Below are 21,165 nucleotides of genomic sequence, written 5' to 3'. Positions count from 1 at the left end.
CTTGCTATTTTGGACACGAATGCTTCCACAGGTAGAAGATCATTAAAAGCTGTCCCAGGGGAACATCCTACCTGACTAGTCGCACCTTTCTTCAGGGATGAAACTGCCGCCCTGACAACTCCATTAACTTTTCCTTTAGCTGTTTCAGGGTTGCAGGAGATTTTCATTGAGCTAGGCTGTCCCCACGTGTTCAGCTGAGGAGCTGTTGGGTTGTGTAAAGGGGAGGCCAAGGAGAGCCCCCTCCAGCTCCATGCAATGCCAGCCTCTCCCTCAGGAGCGCTCGGCTCACAATGCGCACACCTGCCTTCGGTACCTTCCCCCAGGCAGCAAGCGGACTCTTGGCTGTAAAAAGAGCATGCAAGATGAGATGGGGGTGGGTGGGAAAGAGTCCCTTCCCTCCTTCATCATTACCCTCCATTTCAGAGGCCACGCGAGTCAGGGTCTCCCCTGCTGTTCTATCACACTGCGGTAGACTCCACTGTGTCGTGCCCACATCCCCTTGGCCAGACTGCTGCACCCATTCCTCAGCTGCTGACCACTGGCTGCAAACAGCTCATGGCTGCATCCTTCTTGGGAGAGTTGCCCTCCGCCGAAGGCAGTCACCTTAAAAATCACGGACTAGTTACACCCTCTCCCCCAGAAATGGCCTGCAGCAGATGACAAACCAGTTCGGGGTTTAAAGGCAGCCCACTCCGCTTGACTCAGGATGGGATACCCCTGTGGTGCCTTTCATGCTCCACAGCTGCCAATGGGATCAGGCTCAAGACAGGCTCTCACCAGACCTTCACCCTTGCCTATCCTCCTCCCCTTACTTCCTTACAGACTTCGTGAGAGCAGTGCCTCAGGAAATCACCTGCACAAGGATCCCTCCCAGCCTCTACTTCTGGGGAATCCCTACTCCAGATACACACACTATATTGGAGCTATGCTCATTTTGTTCACTTATTCATTTTTTTTTTTACTCAAAAGCATTTATCATCTATTTCTTGGGTTAATAAAGAAAGACATGGTCACTGACTTTGTCCTCAAGGTGCAACTAGCTTAGTGGGGTGGGTCAGGATCAACAGATACCTCCAGTCAAATGGGATCAAGGCTCTGAAGAGTTGCATATAGGATACTTTGGACACCTGATCTGTTCTGGGTGGATACAGTGGGCGCGGGGGCTGACTTAATGAGGTGATGGTTGAGTGTGGGACTTCTAAGACAAGTAACATTTAGTTGAACAGAGAAGAGGAGTGGGAAAAAAAGGTCATTGCAGACAGAGAATAGTATGTATAGAGAACACATACATGAGTGAGCAATTAGAGAGAATAAACTGGAATCACAGAAGAGAATTGGTTGTCCAAGGCTTATGGCAGTCATTGCTATTGGATCCTGGTCTTCTCGTTTGCTGGGCTATGATACTGCTTCTTAAACCTTCCCACAGCCCTCTAGTCAGCTACCACCAGTTGATTAATGTTGATCCTCCATGTGAAAACTTCATGCCATTTTTTTTTTGGCACATACATTTTTATGTTTTATCTTCCATTATGCATCTCCAAATCTACAAACTTCCCTGCTTCTGCTCCTGTCCTTTTCCTACTAACCCCTGATAACAAAGAAAACAATGTCCCTGTGTGTATCTAAAGTCAACCCTTGGACCTGTATTTTGGATTTTGTCCCCTATTTTCTCAGGGAACTTGTTCTATTGATTATCCTACTCTCTCGGTATTTTCAAACTCTACCTATTCTGACTTTTCATTAGCTTTTTTTTTTCTCATTTAATTATTTATTTTCCCTTTCAAAGGTGATTTTGAAATTTTTGTTTTTAATTTAAATACAGTAAAATTCAGTTAGACAGTTGAATGAGATTTTTGACTAATGCACAGAGGCTTGTACCCACCACCACATTTATACTAGGCAGTTCCATCAGTTCCCCCCAATTCCCTCTTATTGCTCTTTTGCACCCACTGCATCTACTGGCCCCAACTCCTGCAACCACTGATTTGTTCTCCATCCCTGTAGTCTGTTTTTGTTTTGTTTTGTTTTTGTTTTTGTTTTTTGCCCTTTTGCACCCACTCTATCTCCTGGCCCCAACTCTGGCAACCACTGATTTGTTCTCCATCCCTGTAGTCTGGTTTTTTTGATGATATCATATACACAGATCCTACAGCATGGAGCTTTTTCAGTCTGCTCTCACTGAGCATAATGCATCTGATATTCATCCATGTTACTGTGTGTGCATCATGCACACATTGTTCCCTTCATTACTGAATACTATTCAGTAGCATCAATAGTATTAATAGTATAGATGTAACATTTTATCCACTTATCCACTGAAGGACATTTGTTTCCAATTTTTGGTAATTATGAATAAGGCTGCTGTAAATATTCACATACAAATCCATAGAGTTTTTTTATAAGTGTTTTTATTTCTCCTATAAATGTTCTCTTTTCCAAATTCCACCTAAAATAATGAAAATATAGGTAGATTTTATAGAGAAAAATATCAGTACCCTGCTATCTCTTGAGCTGTTGGTACTGCCTCCATGTACGTTACACAGGAATCCCAACAGAGCCAGCCTGCTTGCTCAGCTTTCTGCTCTGTCCTTCTCCTTGTCCACCTACTTATATGTCTAGATGGGATATTGCAATTCAGACTCAGATTCAATGAGAAGTTCTTGAGCATCTCCTCATGTGCCACTGGGGCAGACCCTAGAGACCAAATAACTTGACATTAATTTCCAACCCCCTCATCTGGTCACATTCCAGCATAGAGGGTGAAAAATTAAAAATTGTGTTTTTAATATCATTCTTAAATGTGGTTATTAGACATAGATTTGGCCAGTAAGAAATAAGCAGAAGACACTGGTGTGACTTCTAAGAAAGCTTTACTTTCCTGATGGAAAGTTTGAGAGGTAGTAAGTACTACTCTTTCTTCCTGACACTTTCCTTTTGTCTCAAATGCAGGCAGAAGTGATGTCTATAATCATATTATTTTATAATTGTCTGATTGAAAGTATTATATAAGTAGATTGATAGGCTTAAGGAAATTTTTAACAGATATTGAATATGTGAAAGAGGATTATACAAATGACCAAAGCTTTGGGAATCAAAGCTTCTAGGAATGAAAACTGCATTAATAACTGGGAGGATCAATGGATTCAGTCTATAGCTAATTAGAAATGGATAAAGAGAGATATATAGAACTGAAAGACAGATCTTTAAAAATTACCCAGGATGCATCAGCAACAGAAAAAAGTAAACAAAGGAACAAACATAAAATACATAGTGAGAGGTCTAAAAATATGTATTTCCAGGAGGAAAAAACAGAAAGTGTCAGGGAGAAACAATATTTGAAGAGATTGTGGCTGGGAATTTTCAGAATTAATGAGATACTCATCCCCAGACTCAGGACACCCTGTGAATCCTAAGGAAGATAAATAATTTTTTTTAAAATCCACAACATTTATGTTATCAAATCGCAAAGAGAAACGTTAATACAGAGAAGAAAAAAGTGTACAATTAGATTGTACCTGATTTCTCAAAACCAAGCATTTGGAGGCAATGAAATAATAGATTCATTTGCTGAGAAAAAAATTATCCACAAAAGACCTGTCTACTCATGTTTTCTCAGTTGTAAATGTGAAATAGTGTTACTTTCAAACAAATAAAAACTGAGAGAATTAACATTGGCAGACCCTTTATACCAGACATAGAAGGTTGTGTGGGTCAGTTCTACTAAATATAGAAAGAAAAAATTATTTCAATTGTTCACAAAATCCTCAAGAGAATAGGAAAAGAGAATGCTCCATCAACTCATTTTGATCATGAAACCAGATGAACAGAAAACAAGAAAATAAAATTAGAAGCTGATCTCACTCATTAATTTACTTACAGATATACATTTATGTATATCTATGTATATGAAAAACACATCATGGACAAGTTGGATTTACCACAGAAATGTGGTTTTTACCAAAATTAGGAAATAACACAACATACTTTATCACATTAAAATATGAAAGAAGCAAAAACATATGATCATCTAGATAAATACATAAAAATGATCTGATAAAACTCAATATCCATTCAGGTTTTCAAAATTTATAGCCAATGTCCTGCTTAGTATGAAAATTCAAAGAATTCCTTTAAAAAAAGGATTTACTTATTTTATTTATAGGAGTGGGGAGAGGAGCAGGTGGAGAGGGTGGGAAAGGGGGAGAGAGAGACAGAGGGAGACAGAGAGAGAGAGAGAGAGAGAGAGAGAGAGAGAATCTTTTTTTTTTTTTTTTTTTGAGAGAGAGAATCTTTAGCAGGTTCCACATTGAGCCCAGAGCCCGAGCAGGGCTCGATTTCTTGACCCTCAGACCATGACCTGAGCCAAAATCGAGAGTCAGATATTTAATTGACTGAGCCACCCAGGCATCCTTCAAAGCATTAGGATAAGGAAAAAGGCAAAGATTACTCTATGGGCCTTTGTACCAGCAGTCCTGGCAAATACAACAAAGCAAGCAAAAAGGGTGATGTGGGGAGACAAGTCAAAAGGAAAAGAAAAAGCAAAACTGTTCTTATTCATGAATGGAATAACTGCCACTGTACAAAATTCCAAAGAATCTGTGGTTAATTTAATAGAGAATGGAGTAATACTAAGTGTTAGAAAGACAGGTTCATGTACTGTTGCTGGGATTGTTCACTGGTCAAATCTCTTTGAGATACAATGTTCTTTGCTCTAGCAACTGCATTCCTAGGTGTATACCCTCACAGAAATTCCTGCACATTTTTACCAGGAGACATGTACAGAAAGCATACATATAGCAGCATTTCCTAAAATAGAAAAAACAAATTAATTCAAATATCTATTGACAAAAGACTAGATAAGTATGGTACACCATACAATGGAATGCTAAAATACCCCTGCCCAAAATTTTAAAAAGACAAAAAAGGATTACAGTATATACATGAACATAAATGATTCAAAACAAAATATTGAAAATAGCAGTTTGCAGAATACATATAATTTATCCACATAAATTTCAAAAATAGGCAAAACCGAACAACCTATTTTTATGTGGTAAAGTGATTTTACAAACAAGAGAACTATAGATATAAAATTCAGTTTATTGGGGTGCCTGGGTGGCTCAGTCATTTAAGTATTTGACTCGATTTTGACTCAGGTCATAATCTCAGGGTCGTGAGATGGAGCCCCACATCGGGCTCTGCACTCAGCAAGGAGTCTACTTAAGGTTGTCCCTCTTCCTCTCCCTCTGCCCTTCCCTATTGCCTGCTCACTCTCTCTCTTAAAAAAAAAATTTTTTTTTAAATTTAGTTTATCAATTATCTCTGGGGAGATTTGGGGGATAGACAAAAGGCATAGAGAGAGCTTCAAAGAGATGGATGATGTTCTCTTTCTTGAACTAAATTCTGGATTGACTAATGTAGATTTTGTTAGTATTGTCAAATCTTACATATATATTACATATACACTGTATTTGTCATGTATTTCACTTAGAAAAGCAAATGTTTGTTCTCTGAAAGGATAAAGCCTATCCAAGTCTCTCCATCAGAGACCTGCAGCTTTAGTAGCTTCTTCCTTCAGATGTTCTGCTCTACACTTGTGCCACTTCTTGCTACTTCTGAATAATCTTGATGTCAGGGGGACAGCATGTCTGAAGGATCATGAATGGGAGAAATGATAGCGTGGGATTCCGTGGATTTTCATGAAGATTCAGTTCATGAGACTCCAGGGTTGGCTGACTGCACCCACATCCACATTATGGAAAGAACTTGGCTTCCCTGTCGTCAGCTGGAAACCAGAAACTTCTATGGGATTTTACGAATTGCTGTTCCCTTAGGATCAGTTATCCAACCAGTCTTAGTATTTTCAGCACTAAATGCAGTGGTGTCCTGGAGCCAGTTCTTATCAACTGGCACCAGCTTGCAAGAGCCAATGTGAACATCATTTGCCAATTCCACCTTCAGTGATGTCACACTGATAGCTTGAAATCAGCCCTGCTAAGAGTATTTACACCACACAGAAATAAACAAATGCTACAAATTAGGCCCCCTTCTTGTTCCTCCACCCTAGCAGCCAGATGTTACACATCTACCAAGATGACACCGAATCTGACATAGCCATACAATCTTATGATGGTAACTCAGGACTAATGATGCAATAGAATGAAACAGGTTTTTTTTTTTTTTAAGACTTTATTTATTTATTCATGAGAGACACAGAGAGAGAGAGAGAGAAGCAGAGACACAGGCAGAGGGAGAAGCAGGTTCCATGCAGGGAGCCTGATATGAGACTCAATCCTGGGACTCCAGGATCACACCCTGGGCAGAAGGCAGGCGCTAAACCGCTGAGCCACCCAGGGATCCCTGAAACAGGGTTAAACTGATAAACTTCTTCAGTAACAGAGACTGCCTGCCCCATTTGCATTCAACTGGCTTCCCTGGATACTTATATTTGCTCCTGAGTAGTTCCAGGTATCTACCTCTATCAGGTCTAAAAATGGCCTCAGGAACTTGGAAGATGGAACAGGATAATTCCTAAACCAGCCTACTGAAAAATACAGGACTTTGCAATGACTCACAAGTCAAAATTTGATGGAAATGTAAAGTTTTAAAACTCCTAATATTAAAAGAGATTCTATACTATTGTAAACTGTACCTTTTCCTTTTCTGAACTGGGATCCATACTGGCATGGAGGGAACCTCATGACTTCCGCTGTTACCCTGTGAAAACTCCAGCATCTCCCCCAAATTAGAGTCTTGCTGAGATGATGGTACATTCTCAAAAAAAGTCTCTGAATCAGTTTCTTTCTTTTTTTAAAAGATTTTATTTATTTATTCATGAGAGACACACAGAGAGAGGCAGAGACATAGGCAGAGGGAGAAGCAGGCTCCCTATGGGGAGCCTAATGCAGGACTATATCCCAGGACCCCAGGATCATTATCTGAGCCAAAGGTAGACACTCAATCACTGAGCCACCCAGGTGTCCCTCTGAATCAGTTTCTAAGTGCCATTGAGAGATTCCTGAACGTGCAATGCCTATTGTGAGGCAGCCAGTGATGAGTAAGGTATACAGAAATGTCTAGATTCAGGCATGACAACCAACATTCACCCAAACCACTGAACTCATGCCCTCCCAACTCCGACCTTCTCCCGGATGCGGTCTTCTCTTCTACTGACTGACACATGTCCCACAGAGATGCATCCTAGTATGATTGATTCATATGGCTTTGTTGAGAGGTTTAATCAAACTACTGTTTTTACACTCAATAATTGCCATATTTTATTCTTTCACAAGAAAGTGTGAGGATTAGTTTTTATTTGATTGCTAAATTTACAAAGCCCATAATCTCCTTGGGGAAATAAAGAACAAAAAAATTTTTTAATGAAAAGATTAGTTTATAGGTTTCAGCACTGTGTAACACTTCCTAACCAAATCAGTCCCTAGAGCTTCACCAAATTAGCCCCTCCTAAGGAGCTGCATTTTATTCAATAAGTGTATATTATTTATTTCACTTCCAGGCACCATTCTAGAGGTTGGGCACATGGTAGTGAACATGACATATATGGTCCATGCACTTCCAGAATAGTCTAATGGAGAATGAAAAAAATTGAATAAATACATATGAGAAGGCACGATGAGTAATGACAAAAGTACAGAGTGTCATAAAAGCAAATACCAAAAACACCTACTCTCCTACTCCAGGTCTCAGATATAAGTTCTCTGAGAAAGTGGCATTTGAGCTGGGATCTAAGAGCTTCATAGGAGTTAGCTAGGTAAAGAGAAGTAAACCAGCATATACGATAATTCTGAGACACCTTTTCATGAACTGCATGAATTGGTTGTTGAAAACCCTAGTCCTAATTCCTGTGTGGCCATTATTCAGCTATGTGACCTTGGCTGAACCTTCCACTTCAGTGTTATGTGCCAAAGGAGGATTTCAGATTACAGAACCTCTAAGGTTCTTTCTGGCTCTTTGCCACAAGGCAAACATACAATACAGAGATTACTACTCAGTTAATACAAGTAAAAACTGCTTTTTTTGGACAAACTTTGAGCAATATAATATAGCACATGGTATTTCCAGCAATAGGGCAAATGCTCACAGAAACTCCTCCAGCTAAAAATACTGGATCACAAAATCCTTTTTAATGCATTGCAGAGCTGATAGGACAGTAATGGAATTTTTTTTTTCAAGGCCAGAAAGAGTAAGAAAATATGAATCCATGGAAGTAAATAAGCTCTGGATCTGGAGCTTGAATGGAAATAAATGTGAATCTCCAGTGGCTTAGTGCCTGGTTTTAGAAGACTATAGGAGAATCATGCATAACGCCAAAGTCCTAAAGATTAAGGGACACATCCTTAAAGGCTAAGCAAAAATGAACTTCTCCCCTGCGTAAGTCGATGTTGGCAATATATTTGGTCTTGGACTTGCTCTAGGTAAAGCAAGGTAAAAGGCTCCCCTGCCCGAGTCTAACCATTAATACAAGCCTGCACTTACACATTTGGAGCCTATATTCACCCTGACTCTCTATTGCCCCTAAACCCTCAAGCTCAAAATTTAGTTAGAATGGTTCCATGTTGGTCAGCTCACAAATCATCTCTGAAGGAATGCATTTAAAACCAGAGCTTGAAATTTTCCACTGACAAAGTTCCAAGCTAGATGAGCGTACAATCACAAATCACTTAATACAAGGAGCAATAAGGCATGATGAGTTAGAGCCAATGGAAATACCAAACAAAAAAAATCAGAGCTGCCAAGTTGGAGTTAGGAGTCACAGAATATAAAAAACACTATGTACAGAATGATGAAAGAAATAAAAAAGGGAATTGAAAGTATGCTCGAAACAAGAACAACAAAAGAGACTATCAGAGATATTAGGCAAGGTAAATGGGTAAGAATTTTCCAGAATTGATAAAAAGAATCGATCTCATATTCAGGAATCCCAATAAATCTGTCAGGATAAATAAAAAGAAATCACCACTTAGTAATGTCATAGTAAAATTACAGAACCCCAAAGAAGAAAGCAAGATAATGAAAGCAATAAGGAAGAAAAGAAAAATTACACACACAGAGGAATAAATATTATGCTGTCAACTTCTCAAATGTAGATGGAGGTCAGAGGACTATGGAATGATAGCTTTGTAATGCCAGAATCAAAGTAGCTGAGAGTTTTAAGCCCTCACTTTTAATCCTCAGGAAAACATTCTAAGAACAACCGCAAAAAAATGACATATTTAGAACTGAGGCTTTCAGTTGAAAGTTTTTGCCAGCCTACATATGCCCTGAGGAGGGTATTCTAGGGGAATAAATATGCCAACCTCGCTCTCCCTTGCTCACTTCCAAAACCCAAACAGAAGCCAGAGACTAAAAGAGGTCTTTTCACTTCAGAGAAAAATAAACAAAACCCTGCAAAGCCTCCAGGAGCACCAAGGGGGAGCAAATGAAAGTATCCAAAATAAAAAAATAAAATAAAAAATAAAATCAAAAAGAAAGTATCCAAAATAGTCTCCCAACTAATTTTATAAATCAAGAATTACCTTGATTCCAACCCAGCTAAGGACCATATAAAAAAGTAAATTACGTGCATCACCCATCAGCACAGATAAAAAAAATGTAAACAAAGTATTAGCAATGTATGAGACAGGTAATACATCAAAGTCAGTTTGAATGATACTAGGAATATAAGATTGTTTCAAAATTAGAAAACTGATAAATGTGATTGAGTAAAGAAGAAAATTAAAGCAGAGAAAAACTTCATAGAATCATAGCAAATTAAAGCAGAGAAAAACCTGGGGCACCTGAATGGCTCAGTCAGTTGAGTATCCAACTCTCGATTTCTGCTCAGATCATGATCTCAGGGTCATAGGATCAAGCCCGGTGTTAGGCTCTACACTCACTGCAGAGTCTGTTTGTCTCTTTTCCGCTACTCCTCCGCGCCCCCCCCCCCCCCCCAGTAATGTTCTCTTTCTCTCTCTAAAATAAATAAATAAAATCTTTAAAAAAAAAAGTAAAGCAGAGAAAAACCTCACAGGATCATAGCATTTGACAAAACAAATGTTTATAATAAAAAGTCTTAGTCAACTAGGAATGGAAGGATACATTTTTTTGAAGGATGTAGTCTTAATATGATAAAGATGTCCATAAAATATCTACAGAAAAATCATGCTCCATGAAATTTTTTTAAAGATTTTATTTATTTGGGCAGCCCAGGTGGTGGCTCAGTGGTTTAGTGCCACCTTCAGCCCAGGGCCTGATCCTGGAGACCCAGGATTGAGTCCCATGTCAGGCTCCCTGCATGGAGCCTGCTTTTCCCTCTGCCTGTGTCTTTGCCTCTGTGTGTGTGTCTCTCGTGAATAAATAAATAATATTTTATTTATTTATTCACGAGAGACACAGAGAGAGAGAGAGAGGCAGAGACACAGACAGAGGGAGAAGCAGGCTCCCTGCAGGGAGCCTGATATGGGACTCGATCCCAGGACCCCAGTATCATGACCTGCATCAAAGGCAGATGCTCAACCAGTGAGCCACCCAGGCATCCCCTACTCCGTGAAATATTAAAGACATTTCACTTAAAAGTAGGAACAGTCAAGGATGACTACTACCACAATTATTATTTGGCATTATACTGGAAATCCTAGTCTGTAAACTCAATTTAAAAATAAATAAAGGCATACGGATTAGAAAAAAAACCAAAACTATCACAATTCACATATCTGATTATCTACAAAGAAAATTCAGGAGATTCTGCAATCAAATTATAAGAATTAATAAGAATTTTTCAAGATTGTCAAATTGAAGATAAATATACAAAATTTAACCTGCATTAGTAAGGCAGAGCAGCAAAAGTGAGGAAATGTAATTTTAGAAAAAATGCTACAGTTGATACTTGAACAATGTGAAGGTTAGGCTTGCTGATCCCCCAAAACTTAACTATTAATAGCCTACTGTTGACTGGAATTATGGATAACATAGTCAATTAACATGTATTTTGTATATTTTAAGTATTATATACTGTATTCTTATAATAAAGTAAGCTAGAGAAAAGAAAATATTATTAAGAAAATCATAAGGAAGAGAAAATACATTTACAGCACTGAACTGGATTTATGAAACAAATACATGTATAAGTAGATCCAAGCAGTTCAAACCTGTGTTGTTCAAGGGTCAACTGCAGCTGAAATGATGAAAAGTATAGCACCTACCAATAAATCTAACAAGAGACATGCAGGATCCTCGTGAAGAAAATTACAAGCCTTGAATGAAAGAATACTGTCTTTTGTGAATAGACTCAGTATCACAAAACATGCAAAACTTCCCTAATCTACAGACTTCGTACAAGTCCAAACAAATACCTGTAAAATTATTAACTTGACAATTTGATTCTAAAATTTATGTGAAAGGTCAAATATCAGCCAAGACTGAATTGAAGAAAAAGCAGGTTGGATGACTGTCCTTTCAGATATTAAACTTTATTACAGAATGACAGTAATTTGCAAATTGTGCTATAGGTAGATATAGTCAAAAAGGACAAAATAAAAAAATTTTCAGAAGTAGATTCTTGATATATGGAAATATATGTGGGACAGAGCATGCACTGCAGATTTTTGAAAAGATATGCCAGGAAACTGGTTATCCATATGGAAAAACATGGATGCACCAGGGACTGAATGTTTGTGTCCCCCACCCTTCCCCAATTCATATATTAAAGCCCTAACCCCCAACACAATGGTATTTGGAGACGGATTCTTGGGGAAGCAATTAAGTTTAGATGGGGTCCAGAAGGTTGGGACTCAATGATGGGATTAGTGCATTTTAAGAGAAGGGCACCTGGCTGGCTCAGTCAGTGGAGTGTGCAACTCTTGATCTCGGGGTTGTGAGTTTGAGCCCCAAAATGTGAGGATGCATTGAGAAGGTTACCTGGGAGGGCCGGGTAGGGATTACTTAAAAAACTCTTTAAAAAAAAAAAATGTGAGGATGCATTGAGAAGGTAGCTGCCTGCAAAGCAGATAAAAAGCTACAAGGAACTAAATCTGCCAACACCTTGATCTTGGACTTTTCAGCCTCTGAAACTGTGAGAAATAAATGCCTGTTGTTTCAGCCACCCAGCGTACGATATGGTGCTACAGCAGCCTGAGCTAATACAGGATGCCTGTAATACACTTACAGTTTCATTCTGGGTGGATGAGAATCATAACTAGGAAAGTCAAAACTTTAAAACTTCTAATAGAAAAAATAGGAGAAATATCTTTATGACACAGGGTAAGGAAGGATTTCTTTAAAAAGACACAAAAGCACTAACTTATGAAGGAAAATACTGTTATGTTTTACTACATTAAACATAAGAGCTTCTATTGATCAGAAGACAGTATCAAGTGAGTACAAAGACAGTCATAAATTGAGAGATAATGTCCATTAATACACATCATCAACAAAGGATTTGCATCCAGCCTATACAAAGAGCATACAGAAATCAGTAAGGAAGAGGTAAAAGTGCTGAACAAGCATTGTGCAAGAAAGGAAATGTGGATGACCAATAAACATATCCAAGATGCTCAACTTGACAACAAAGGAAATATAAATTATTTACCATGTCACGGGCATACACATACACACATATTAAATAGTGTGGCATCTGTAAGAGTTGATGAGGAGGTAGAAGGCAAGAACTCTCTATCCCACCAATGGAAGGGCCAGTCTGGACAGTCACTGTGGAAAGGAACTCTGTGTGGCCTTGAAAAGCTAAACGCATGTGCACCTTACATCTATCAGGGATGCACCCCAGAGGAAGCAATGCATTTGTAAATTAGAAGACGGGCACCAAAAGGTTCTCTGGAGTATTATTCAGAATCATTAAAAACAAATAACCACCCAAATATCATCAATGCAGGAAAGCTAGTTTGTCATCTATAATGCAATGGAATATTAAACAGCAATGAAAATACATGAACCGCAGCTCTACTGAACTCTATTGTTAAATGTCATAATCAAAGTGGGCTGAAAAAAAGTAGTCAAAGAAGAGCTATGAAAAGCAGAAACAGACAAAACCAGACAATATATTGTCTTACAAATATGTCACAATATAAATGAAATTCAGGATAGTGTTTTCCGCTTGGCAGGAGTGGATTGAGAGGGAATGTGAGGAGGGAAGACAACCCAAGGGTCAGCACAAATATTGGTCCTGTTCTATTCTTCGGATGAACAGCGGGTTCGTGCCTGTTCATTTAATTATTCCCTCATTAATCTGTATGTGTACATTATCTACACTGCATTATATATATGCTATATTATAAAGATTTATTTATTTACTTGAGAGAGAGAGCATGATGAGCAGGAGGGGCAGAGGGAGAGAGAGAGAATCTAAAGCAGACTCTGCACTGAGTGTGGAGTCTGAAGTAGGGCTTGATCTCACGACCCTGAGACCACAACCTGAGCTAAACCAAGTGTCAGATGCTTAACCGACTGTACCATCCAGGTGCCCCTACATGTTATACTACAAAAATAGAAACTTGGCAAACCTCAGACCTTCATGCTCAGTATCTATACAAAGTCACAATCAAAATAGCCTCAAATAACAATTTTGAAAATGGGATTCTAAAAACTATAGGGCAGTACACCTGAAACTAATGTAACACTATGTGTCAACTATACTTCAATTTAAAAAAAATTATATGGCAGATTATGACATAAACTGTAATTCCATTTTCAAAACCTCCTCTCCCCTGCTGCCCATCCAAAGGTCTAAATCAATGCTCAGAATATTTGTTATTCGCCTGAGGAAAGAGCTGAGAATTCTGAAGTCTTTAGCCTTGTAAGTTTTCCTCCTTAATAAATAATATTACAGTCTTCTCCACTCAGTGGAAATCCAGGATTCTCCAACAATAGACACAGAAACTCTTACTCTCAGTGAAGTGCTAAAATGGCAGTGATTTCAGGGGCAGGAGGTCTCTGCCATTCTCTATTCTCATGCCATGGGAAACTGTTCTAGATGTTTCCACCAGGGATCAGCCTTATCCAGATTTTTATCAGCTACTGTGTACTCAGTGTTACTCTGCCCATAAAGTCTCTCAGAAGTTCACTCAGAGCAGGATCCCTGTTGAGCTTTCTGATAATCATCCCAGCTATTTTGTGGAATCCATTTGTCAAAAAATATAAATGGATGCCACACCAGACTGTGTGACCAAGCTCTGTCAAGTAGTGTCCCTACTGGCCAGCAATATCTCAGCTCATTCCCCAGGGAACCTGGTAAATACTTCAGTAAAAGAGTTTGTTCTTGAGCCACTCATATCTTAGTATAAACAGTCCATTTTGTTTCTTTTAAGCTTCTCATGCTACCTCCTGATTTTGGCAAATGGGATTTGCGATACAGTCCTTGCTTCCCCCAGCATCCATTTTTGGATTTACAGACCTTTTCAAGTCTGAAGAGATCTATTCCTTTTCCCATCTCCCAAATCATCTTAGTTTCACCAACTGATGTTCCCTGCACCTTCTCCAGTTCTTTCTTCCCTTTCTTCGTCATTATGGTAAGGGCCAGCCAAACTCTATGCTACTCTTTGCTTATCTGAGTCAGGACAAACCTGGCACTGGTATCTTGCAGCACATGAAGAGATGGTGTCTTTTGAAACAGCAAAAGTGTGAGTGAATCCCCAGTTCACAAAGGCAGCCAAGAGTGAGAAAGTACTAGTGTGGGTATTTGGTCACTGGGCAGAGGTTTTGCATGTTCTCTTCCTGAACAGAATGAAAGCCTTTCACTTAATGGACTCCAAACTCCAAGCTGGATCATCATTTGAGTTGAGGGAGGATTATAGTGCTTGGTGCCTTTGCATGCCAAGGCAGAGAATGAAAACTATGCTGGCCTCAGTAGGGCTTGTATTCTAGAAGATGTGTGAGCAGAGTTGCTTGAGGGAATCTGGAAGAAAGAAGTGGCTTTAAAGTATCACAGTTACCCTAAGAGAGTCTATTCTCCTCTTTCAGGAGTGTCAATACATCTGCAGGACAGTGGAAAGGATGTAAATGGAGTAATAATATCACCACTGCAATCTCATTTAAAATGTAAACACAGGTATGTGGTGTCACTACAGAGCACTTTTGCACTCTCTCCTGAGCTCTAAATTGGATTTGACCTTCCATAGATTAGTTTTGCCATTATCTGCACATCTTTTCAGACTGAACTCCTTGTCACTTTGACTCTGTATTTTAAAATGTGGTGCCAACTCTTCTCAATCATTCTCACTTCTGGGATTAAAGAGGAAGATCTGATCATGGAAAATGCAACTGAGCTGACCTGGGAACATGGGCAAGGATTTAATGCTCTCAGAGAGTCTGGCAACGGTCTCGTAGCTGTAGATTACAGTTAATAGGACGCAAAGATCCATTTAGTGCAAATAACCTAAGAAAGCTCTACAGAAAATGCGGTAAGGAGGGCAGATAATATCTACTGCCAATTAGGGGATAGCTAAGAATTAGAAAGTAGAAAAGAGAGATTGTTATTCTTTAATACTGTTTCATGAGTAATTCTGGGAACTTTTAAAATGAATATTGGTAAAGACCCATTTCTGAGAAGGTACAAGAAGGTTCTGAAACAACAGCCATCCGGACATTGACATGAATTTTATACTTCGCCCCCAAAATAAAAGAAGGTGTAAATAATCTGTTTGCACGCAGACCAAGAAGTCGCCCCCCCAAATGGAGAAATGTTGGACTTACATTAGTGACATACTCGATATCCTTCCAAAGGATGCACTCCCTGGGGAAATCAGCCAAGTCTAGGAAGTGATCCACCACCACTTGGCCGATTAGGTCATGGCGAGAGAACCTGTCAAAGTCATACACAGAGAAGTGAAGCTTCCGTGCTGCAAGGTCATTGTAGGGAACTGGAAACAAAAACACTTCATCAAACACAGGGTTCAAGGTCTTTCTGTGCACTTTAGTCTGGTGTTTTGTTTTCCGATCAGGAAGCAAATAGATCTTGACATAAGGATCTGAAGTTCCAGAAAAGTCCTTGGCAGGCAAATTGACAGCTTTGTGAATCTTCACGATGAGCTGCTCTAAGTCACAGTCATATTTTAAAATGAAATTCAGTTTCCCACAGGCTTTGCTGTTACCCCTAGTCCCATCATCAGTATCCAGTGACCTCTGCTTATATAATTCTGGTTTAATTCGACCAATTCCGGTCAACTGTTCCTGTTTTTGAAGCTGCTGGATATTGAAGTCTGGGTTTGACAGGTTGAGTTGTCTTCGGATTGAATTATGCCTTGAGTGAAGAGCAAGAGAGAACAAAGTTACAATCTCATTAGCCACAGGTTTCTCAGAAACTTGTGCATGGGATATAGGTAGCCTGTTATGCCCTTTTAAAAGCTTAGATCTGTGGGCCTTTTTTTTTTTTTTTTGGCCTAAATTCAAAATGCTCATCAATGTGAGTAAGCTGCTCCCCAAGGCTCGAAGCTCAAAATTGAGGCTCGGTATCAGGAAATGAACCAAGTAACATGTGACCTTGGAGCTTTTAAGGTTTAATGCACTTTCTAACCTAATATGCCATTAAAGAAGCTTATTCGGCTGGTAGAATGTAAAGATTTGTACAAATTGCTTTCAAAATAAAATTGTTCACCTTTATACATAATGTCATCCTGAAACTGAAATAGTTAGCTTTGTGTTGTCTTAGGAGAAATGCATCTGTCTCTAAATCACATAGTACTTCCCGTCACTGGCTTGTAACTTTATTAGTAAGTAAATTCTTGCTGGTTCAAATCAAAGCATTTCATCCCAAGAACAGTTTTAGCTCTTGTGAGAATGCATGTGACAGGATGTGTCTGCCTGCAGTGGACTGTGTTGTCTGTGACAGGTACAAGTGGCAGCTCCCTGACGGAGCTCCTGTCACACTATGTGGGTGATCAGTGATCAAGAGGAAGGGTTTTATTTCTGTAGTAAACTCTAAGAGTATAGAAATTAAAGGTAAGCCATATAAATGTATGTAGGGATTCAGAGAAGGTCGAATACTGATATTTGCAAATTAAATATTTGCCGAGAGAATTTACTCTTCACCCTATCAGCTTATTGGTTTCGGTGAGTAGTTTCCCTGAAATTCTCTTTGGAACCTGATGTATCTGTGTGAGATACAGGTCTCTCATAAACTGAGAGATGTAGTCATTATGTACAAGGTTGTTTTTCATGTTATCTTTGTTTTTGCTCAGAGTTCAGAGTCATTATATTGTATTTTCTAACCAAAGTAGCCTCTCTCCACCATTAGGTGAAAGGAATAGCCAGGCTGTCTCTGAGGGATTGATAAATAGCTGGAGAGGCAGAGTAAACATTTGAGTCTGTCTTCTCTTCCTTTCCTGAGATGACTTTATGAAATAAAGATGTAAAATGGGATTAAAAGACCCCCAAACATGTTTGAAACTACTCTCCCTTGTGGTGTAGATGCTGTGCTGCTGAACATTCCTCTTCATCCTCAGATATACTTGTGGTCACCAAACACCTCCACGGCACAGCAAAAACACAGTCATGGAACTGTCACATGGACCTGTCAGGGCCAACACAGTCCACTGCAAGCGGATACCTCAAAGGCATATACATTCCCGTATGCACAAAAACTGTGTCATCTGTAAGTCTCTGTTGTCAGATTTTAATTTCTTACAAAGAAGTCTACCATCTGAAGTCTTCTCTGCATCTTATGCTTTCTCAGGGGGAGGGAGAGGGTAAGGGATGCTGTTAAACACCTAAAAGTGGCTCCCTGTGCTGGTAAAGCTCAGCCATTCCCTTGTCCAGACACTGGCCCTTTGTAGAGCTGGAACAGAGCTCCAGTCTCACTCCACTGGGGTCTGTGAGCGGAAGAGACTGGCAGGGAGCAGCAAGTGCCCAGCCCTCTGCACAGGCCATAAGGGGCTAGTGCCAGTTCTGGCCTTTGATGTTGATTTTTCCTTCTAGGCTGGATTGAAATAAGGGTCATACTTGGGTCTGGTGTCAGTTCCCACCTACAACAGATCATTCCAGGAACTGTCTAGTAATCCTGCTTAAATATTAAAAGTGCCTCCTCAAGGCCCATGACACATACCTTCTTTGTACCAACGTCTGATGGAACACCAGTCCTGTGTCTATGCCAGACCCAGACCCTGCCACTCGGCTATCACTTCTCTCCCAAGGTGGTTGTTGAGCAGACTGTCTGTGCCTAACAACTTACCTTGAGTTTTTTGAGTACTGGTTTTAGACTCATCATAGCAACATTTTGTCTTAACCCTATCTGTAGGCTAGGCCTGCCATGTAAATTTAAATTTAAAATACATGACTCTGACTGCTTAGCAATGGAACATATTCTGTTTTACTTATACATTTTCTTAGACAGGAAATCTGAACAGAAGTAAGTCCCATGTGCTTTGTCTTTCCTAACCACAATGGATTGCCAGGAGATCGAGGCAGTAGGTTGGGGAGGATATCATAAAGAGATCTTACTTCAAAGACCAAAGCAAGATCCCAACTGCACAGGATGCCTCCATTCAAAATTGTAATAGAGCTAAAGAGTCTTTTTTTTTTTAAATAAAACACAGATATGAACACAATCATCTATCCAAATGTTCTTCATCACTAATTTCATTCTCAATACTTCTGCCTCCAATCAGAACCACACTTACTATTAGGAAAACCACTAAATCCAACTATAAGGCAGTGGCCTAAAGCAGACAGCACAGACTGTAACAGGCCATGACAGTGCTCGCTCCCTGGGGCTCTCTTTCAATCACTTTCAATTTCCTTTCAGGAGAGAGTCAGGGATTACAGGAGTTGGGGGGTGGGTGAGCAGACCAGAGAAGCTCAAAGCAGTCAGGGAACCAGGGTAATTCACTGCCCCTCCACATAACCTCTGCAGCTCTCTGGGCTGAGACATGAGCAAAAAGGGCTGTCCCAGGGATGAGAAGAAGACAAAGGAGAGGAAATGGAAAATCCATATCCATCCCATAGCTCTCATAGATTGCTCACATGGAGGTGGGAAGGAAAACCAAGTCTAAATCGAGGTACGAGGGGGGGGAGGGGCAGAATCTTTTGATCTGGCTCCTGCCATCCCAGGTGAGGTGGTTCTAAAATGGTCAATGGAGGTGGCCTTTGACTACAGTAAACTAGAAGCCTCCAGGGTAAGGGTCTGGAATTTTACTGTCACAGAGTGTGTGACAAGGAGGGATCTGTGTCTGAAGCAGACAGTCCCCTGAGAGGGTCTGAGGAGTCCTGTATGTTGGGTGTTCTCAGGACTAAATGTGCATAATGAAAGGAAGGAGAAAGAATGGATTCCAAAGACTGGGGTGGGAAAGGGAAAGCTGAGAGACAAGGTCCTCTGTAAATAAGTCATACTCTGATGCTGTCCTTAGAGAGGCTGGACAGTGAGGGGAAGATCCTCTGCTGGACCCACCTCCCTTCGTGCAGGGGGAGGACATTTTCAGATTGTGGAAGAGAACTGAAAGATTGGAGGTTGCTGTCCCAATCTGATTTGGAAGATTGATGGTTGAGCCTGGAGAAAGATTAATTTTGAAGATGATTAACAAAACCTGTAAAGCATATTTCCCACAACAAACTCAAAAACACTTTAATGCTTGAAGGACTATGAGCCTCCTGCTGATATGTAGCCTCAGGTTAGCAGAAGCAAGATCCCAGATGTAAAAAGCTTTCCCTTCTCTCTTTCCTCAAAATTGAATTAACCAGTTCCAGGGTCCCACTTTAAGTCCCTGAACCATCACCCAAATAGCCAACTACCTCCACTGGATTTTAAGAAAGAGGGTAGTACCACAATTCACCAAATATGAATGTGCAAAGCAAGGGGTCAGGTAGGGTGGAGGGCATAGAAACGCAAACCTAGTCACTGCCTGCAAGTTAGTCAAACACTGACTACACAGCAGGTCAGAAGAGGATAAGAATTGACCAGACATTAAGGAGCCAGACAGGCAGAGAGAGAGGCCCCTGGCTTGGGAAATGGTCATGGAGGAAATGGCACTCTCATAGAGCCTGGCTACATTAACTTGGCCTCATATTATTAGCTTCCAAGCTGATGCTAAGTAAGTTGCCATCTTGGATCCCAGCTCTCCAGCAAGATAGGATCTTCAACTCTGTGTCCCCAAAGCTTTCTCCTTACATATGCCTACATGTTCCATCCAGGGTCTGTGGGAGAGCCAACATTCATCATTCCCACAATCCCTTCCACCTCTGCATCTCCCATGCAACTATAGGCAAGTATGCGCTCTTCTATCCACCATCACCTCAGTGACCCTATTTCAGAGGTGAAATTTGGCCTATCCCTTCCCTGAATCTGGAGCACCACTGTTGACAGAGCTTCAGGATTCAAGGAGAGGAAAGAGAGAAGCAAACTGATTTCAGAACCACATGGGTTTCTTTACTAGGTTCAAGTCAAGACAGGGCAGTTTGGGAACAATGAAGATATCCCTGGGTAATAAAGAGGAGAGAGCTGGATTGTCCTGAGCCACAGGCAGACTCGGAAGAGGAAGTCTCAGAGCAGATGCAGTGAACTGACTACAGGGCAGAAGGAAATGGGGACCTTTCTTAGCACAGGATTCAGAGGTTTCCAGAATGGATGATATAACAAAGATGTAAGCATCACACCTTGGTCCGTGGAGGTATGTAGTCAAGTGCAGTTGGATACTCTGATACATGACCTACATCCTCGACATCCCCCAAGTTAAACAAGTTTGAAATCCTGGTTTCACTTAGAATATTTTATTCCCTATTTATTTGACAAGCCTAGGTCCACCAACACCTTCTCAAAAGTAGCTTACAACTCATGCCTCTTTCCATTCCCATTGCTTCCAACTGAGTTCAGGCCTCATCATTACAGGCCTGAATCAGCCCCTTATAGCCCCTATTCACCCTGTCCCAAGCATCTGAGACACTCCTGCCAGATTAATCTAGAGAACAACTGGAGCACTTCAATGTGTGTAACTGGTATTCTTCTCACCTATTTTCCCAACTAGGCTATGGACCTGTTGAGGTCAGGGATGTCTGTCTGTCTGTCTGTCTATCTATCTATCTTTATGACCTGCGCATGCTATAGAACTTTGCATGTAGCAGATGCTTAATACAAGTGTCTTGAGGAAATATATGAATGCCAAGGACATATGGTTTGGTTTCCAATAATTAAATCCCAGTAGAGAAAATGTACATTTACATCTAATTTCA

At 40.2% G+C, this 21,165-nt stretch overlaps 1 protein-coding gene and 1 long non-coding RNA gene across 3 annotated transcripts in view; one reads left to right on the top strand and one right to left on the bottom strand.

The window, feature by feature from the left end:
- SYT9 (synaptotagmin 9) overlaps nucleotides 1–21,165 on the bottom strand; it is a 192,243-nt gene that overhangs the window by 109,898 nt on the left and 61,180 nt on the right. For both annotated transcript variants that reach the window (XR_005375717.1, XM_038568931.1), the window contains exon 3: nucleotides 15,703–16,249. Coding sequence is in view for 1 of the 2 variants with exons in the window: in XM_038568931.1 (XP_038424859.1) it covers nucleotides 15,703–16,249 (547 nt within the window). In the remaining variant the exon portion in view is untranslated. The remainder of the gene's footprint in view (nucleotides 1–15,702; nucleotides 16,250–21,165) is intronic.
- Nucleotides 1–21,165, top strand: part of LOC119864997 — a 29,637-nt gene that overhangs the window by 2,209 nt on the left and 6,263 nt on the right. The window lies entirely within an intron of this gene.

The sequence above is a fragment of the Canis lupus genome, chromosome 21, assembly GCF_011100685.1.
Source record: "Canis lupus familiaris isolate Mischka breed German Shepherd chromosome 21, alternate assembly UU_Cfam_GSD_1.0, whole genome shotgun sequence".
Taxonomy (NCBI): Eukaryota; Metazoa; Chordata; class Mammalia; order Carnivora; family Canidae; genus Canis; species Canis lupus.
The sequence above is the reverse complement of the archived record's forward strand: the minus strand, read 5'-3'. Positions and strand labels throughout refer to the sequence as shown.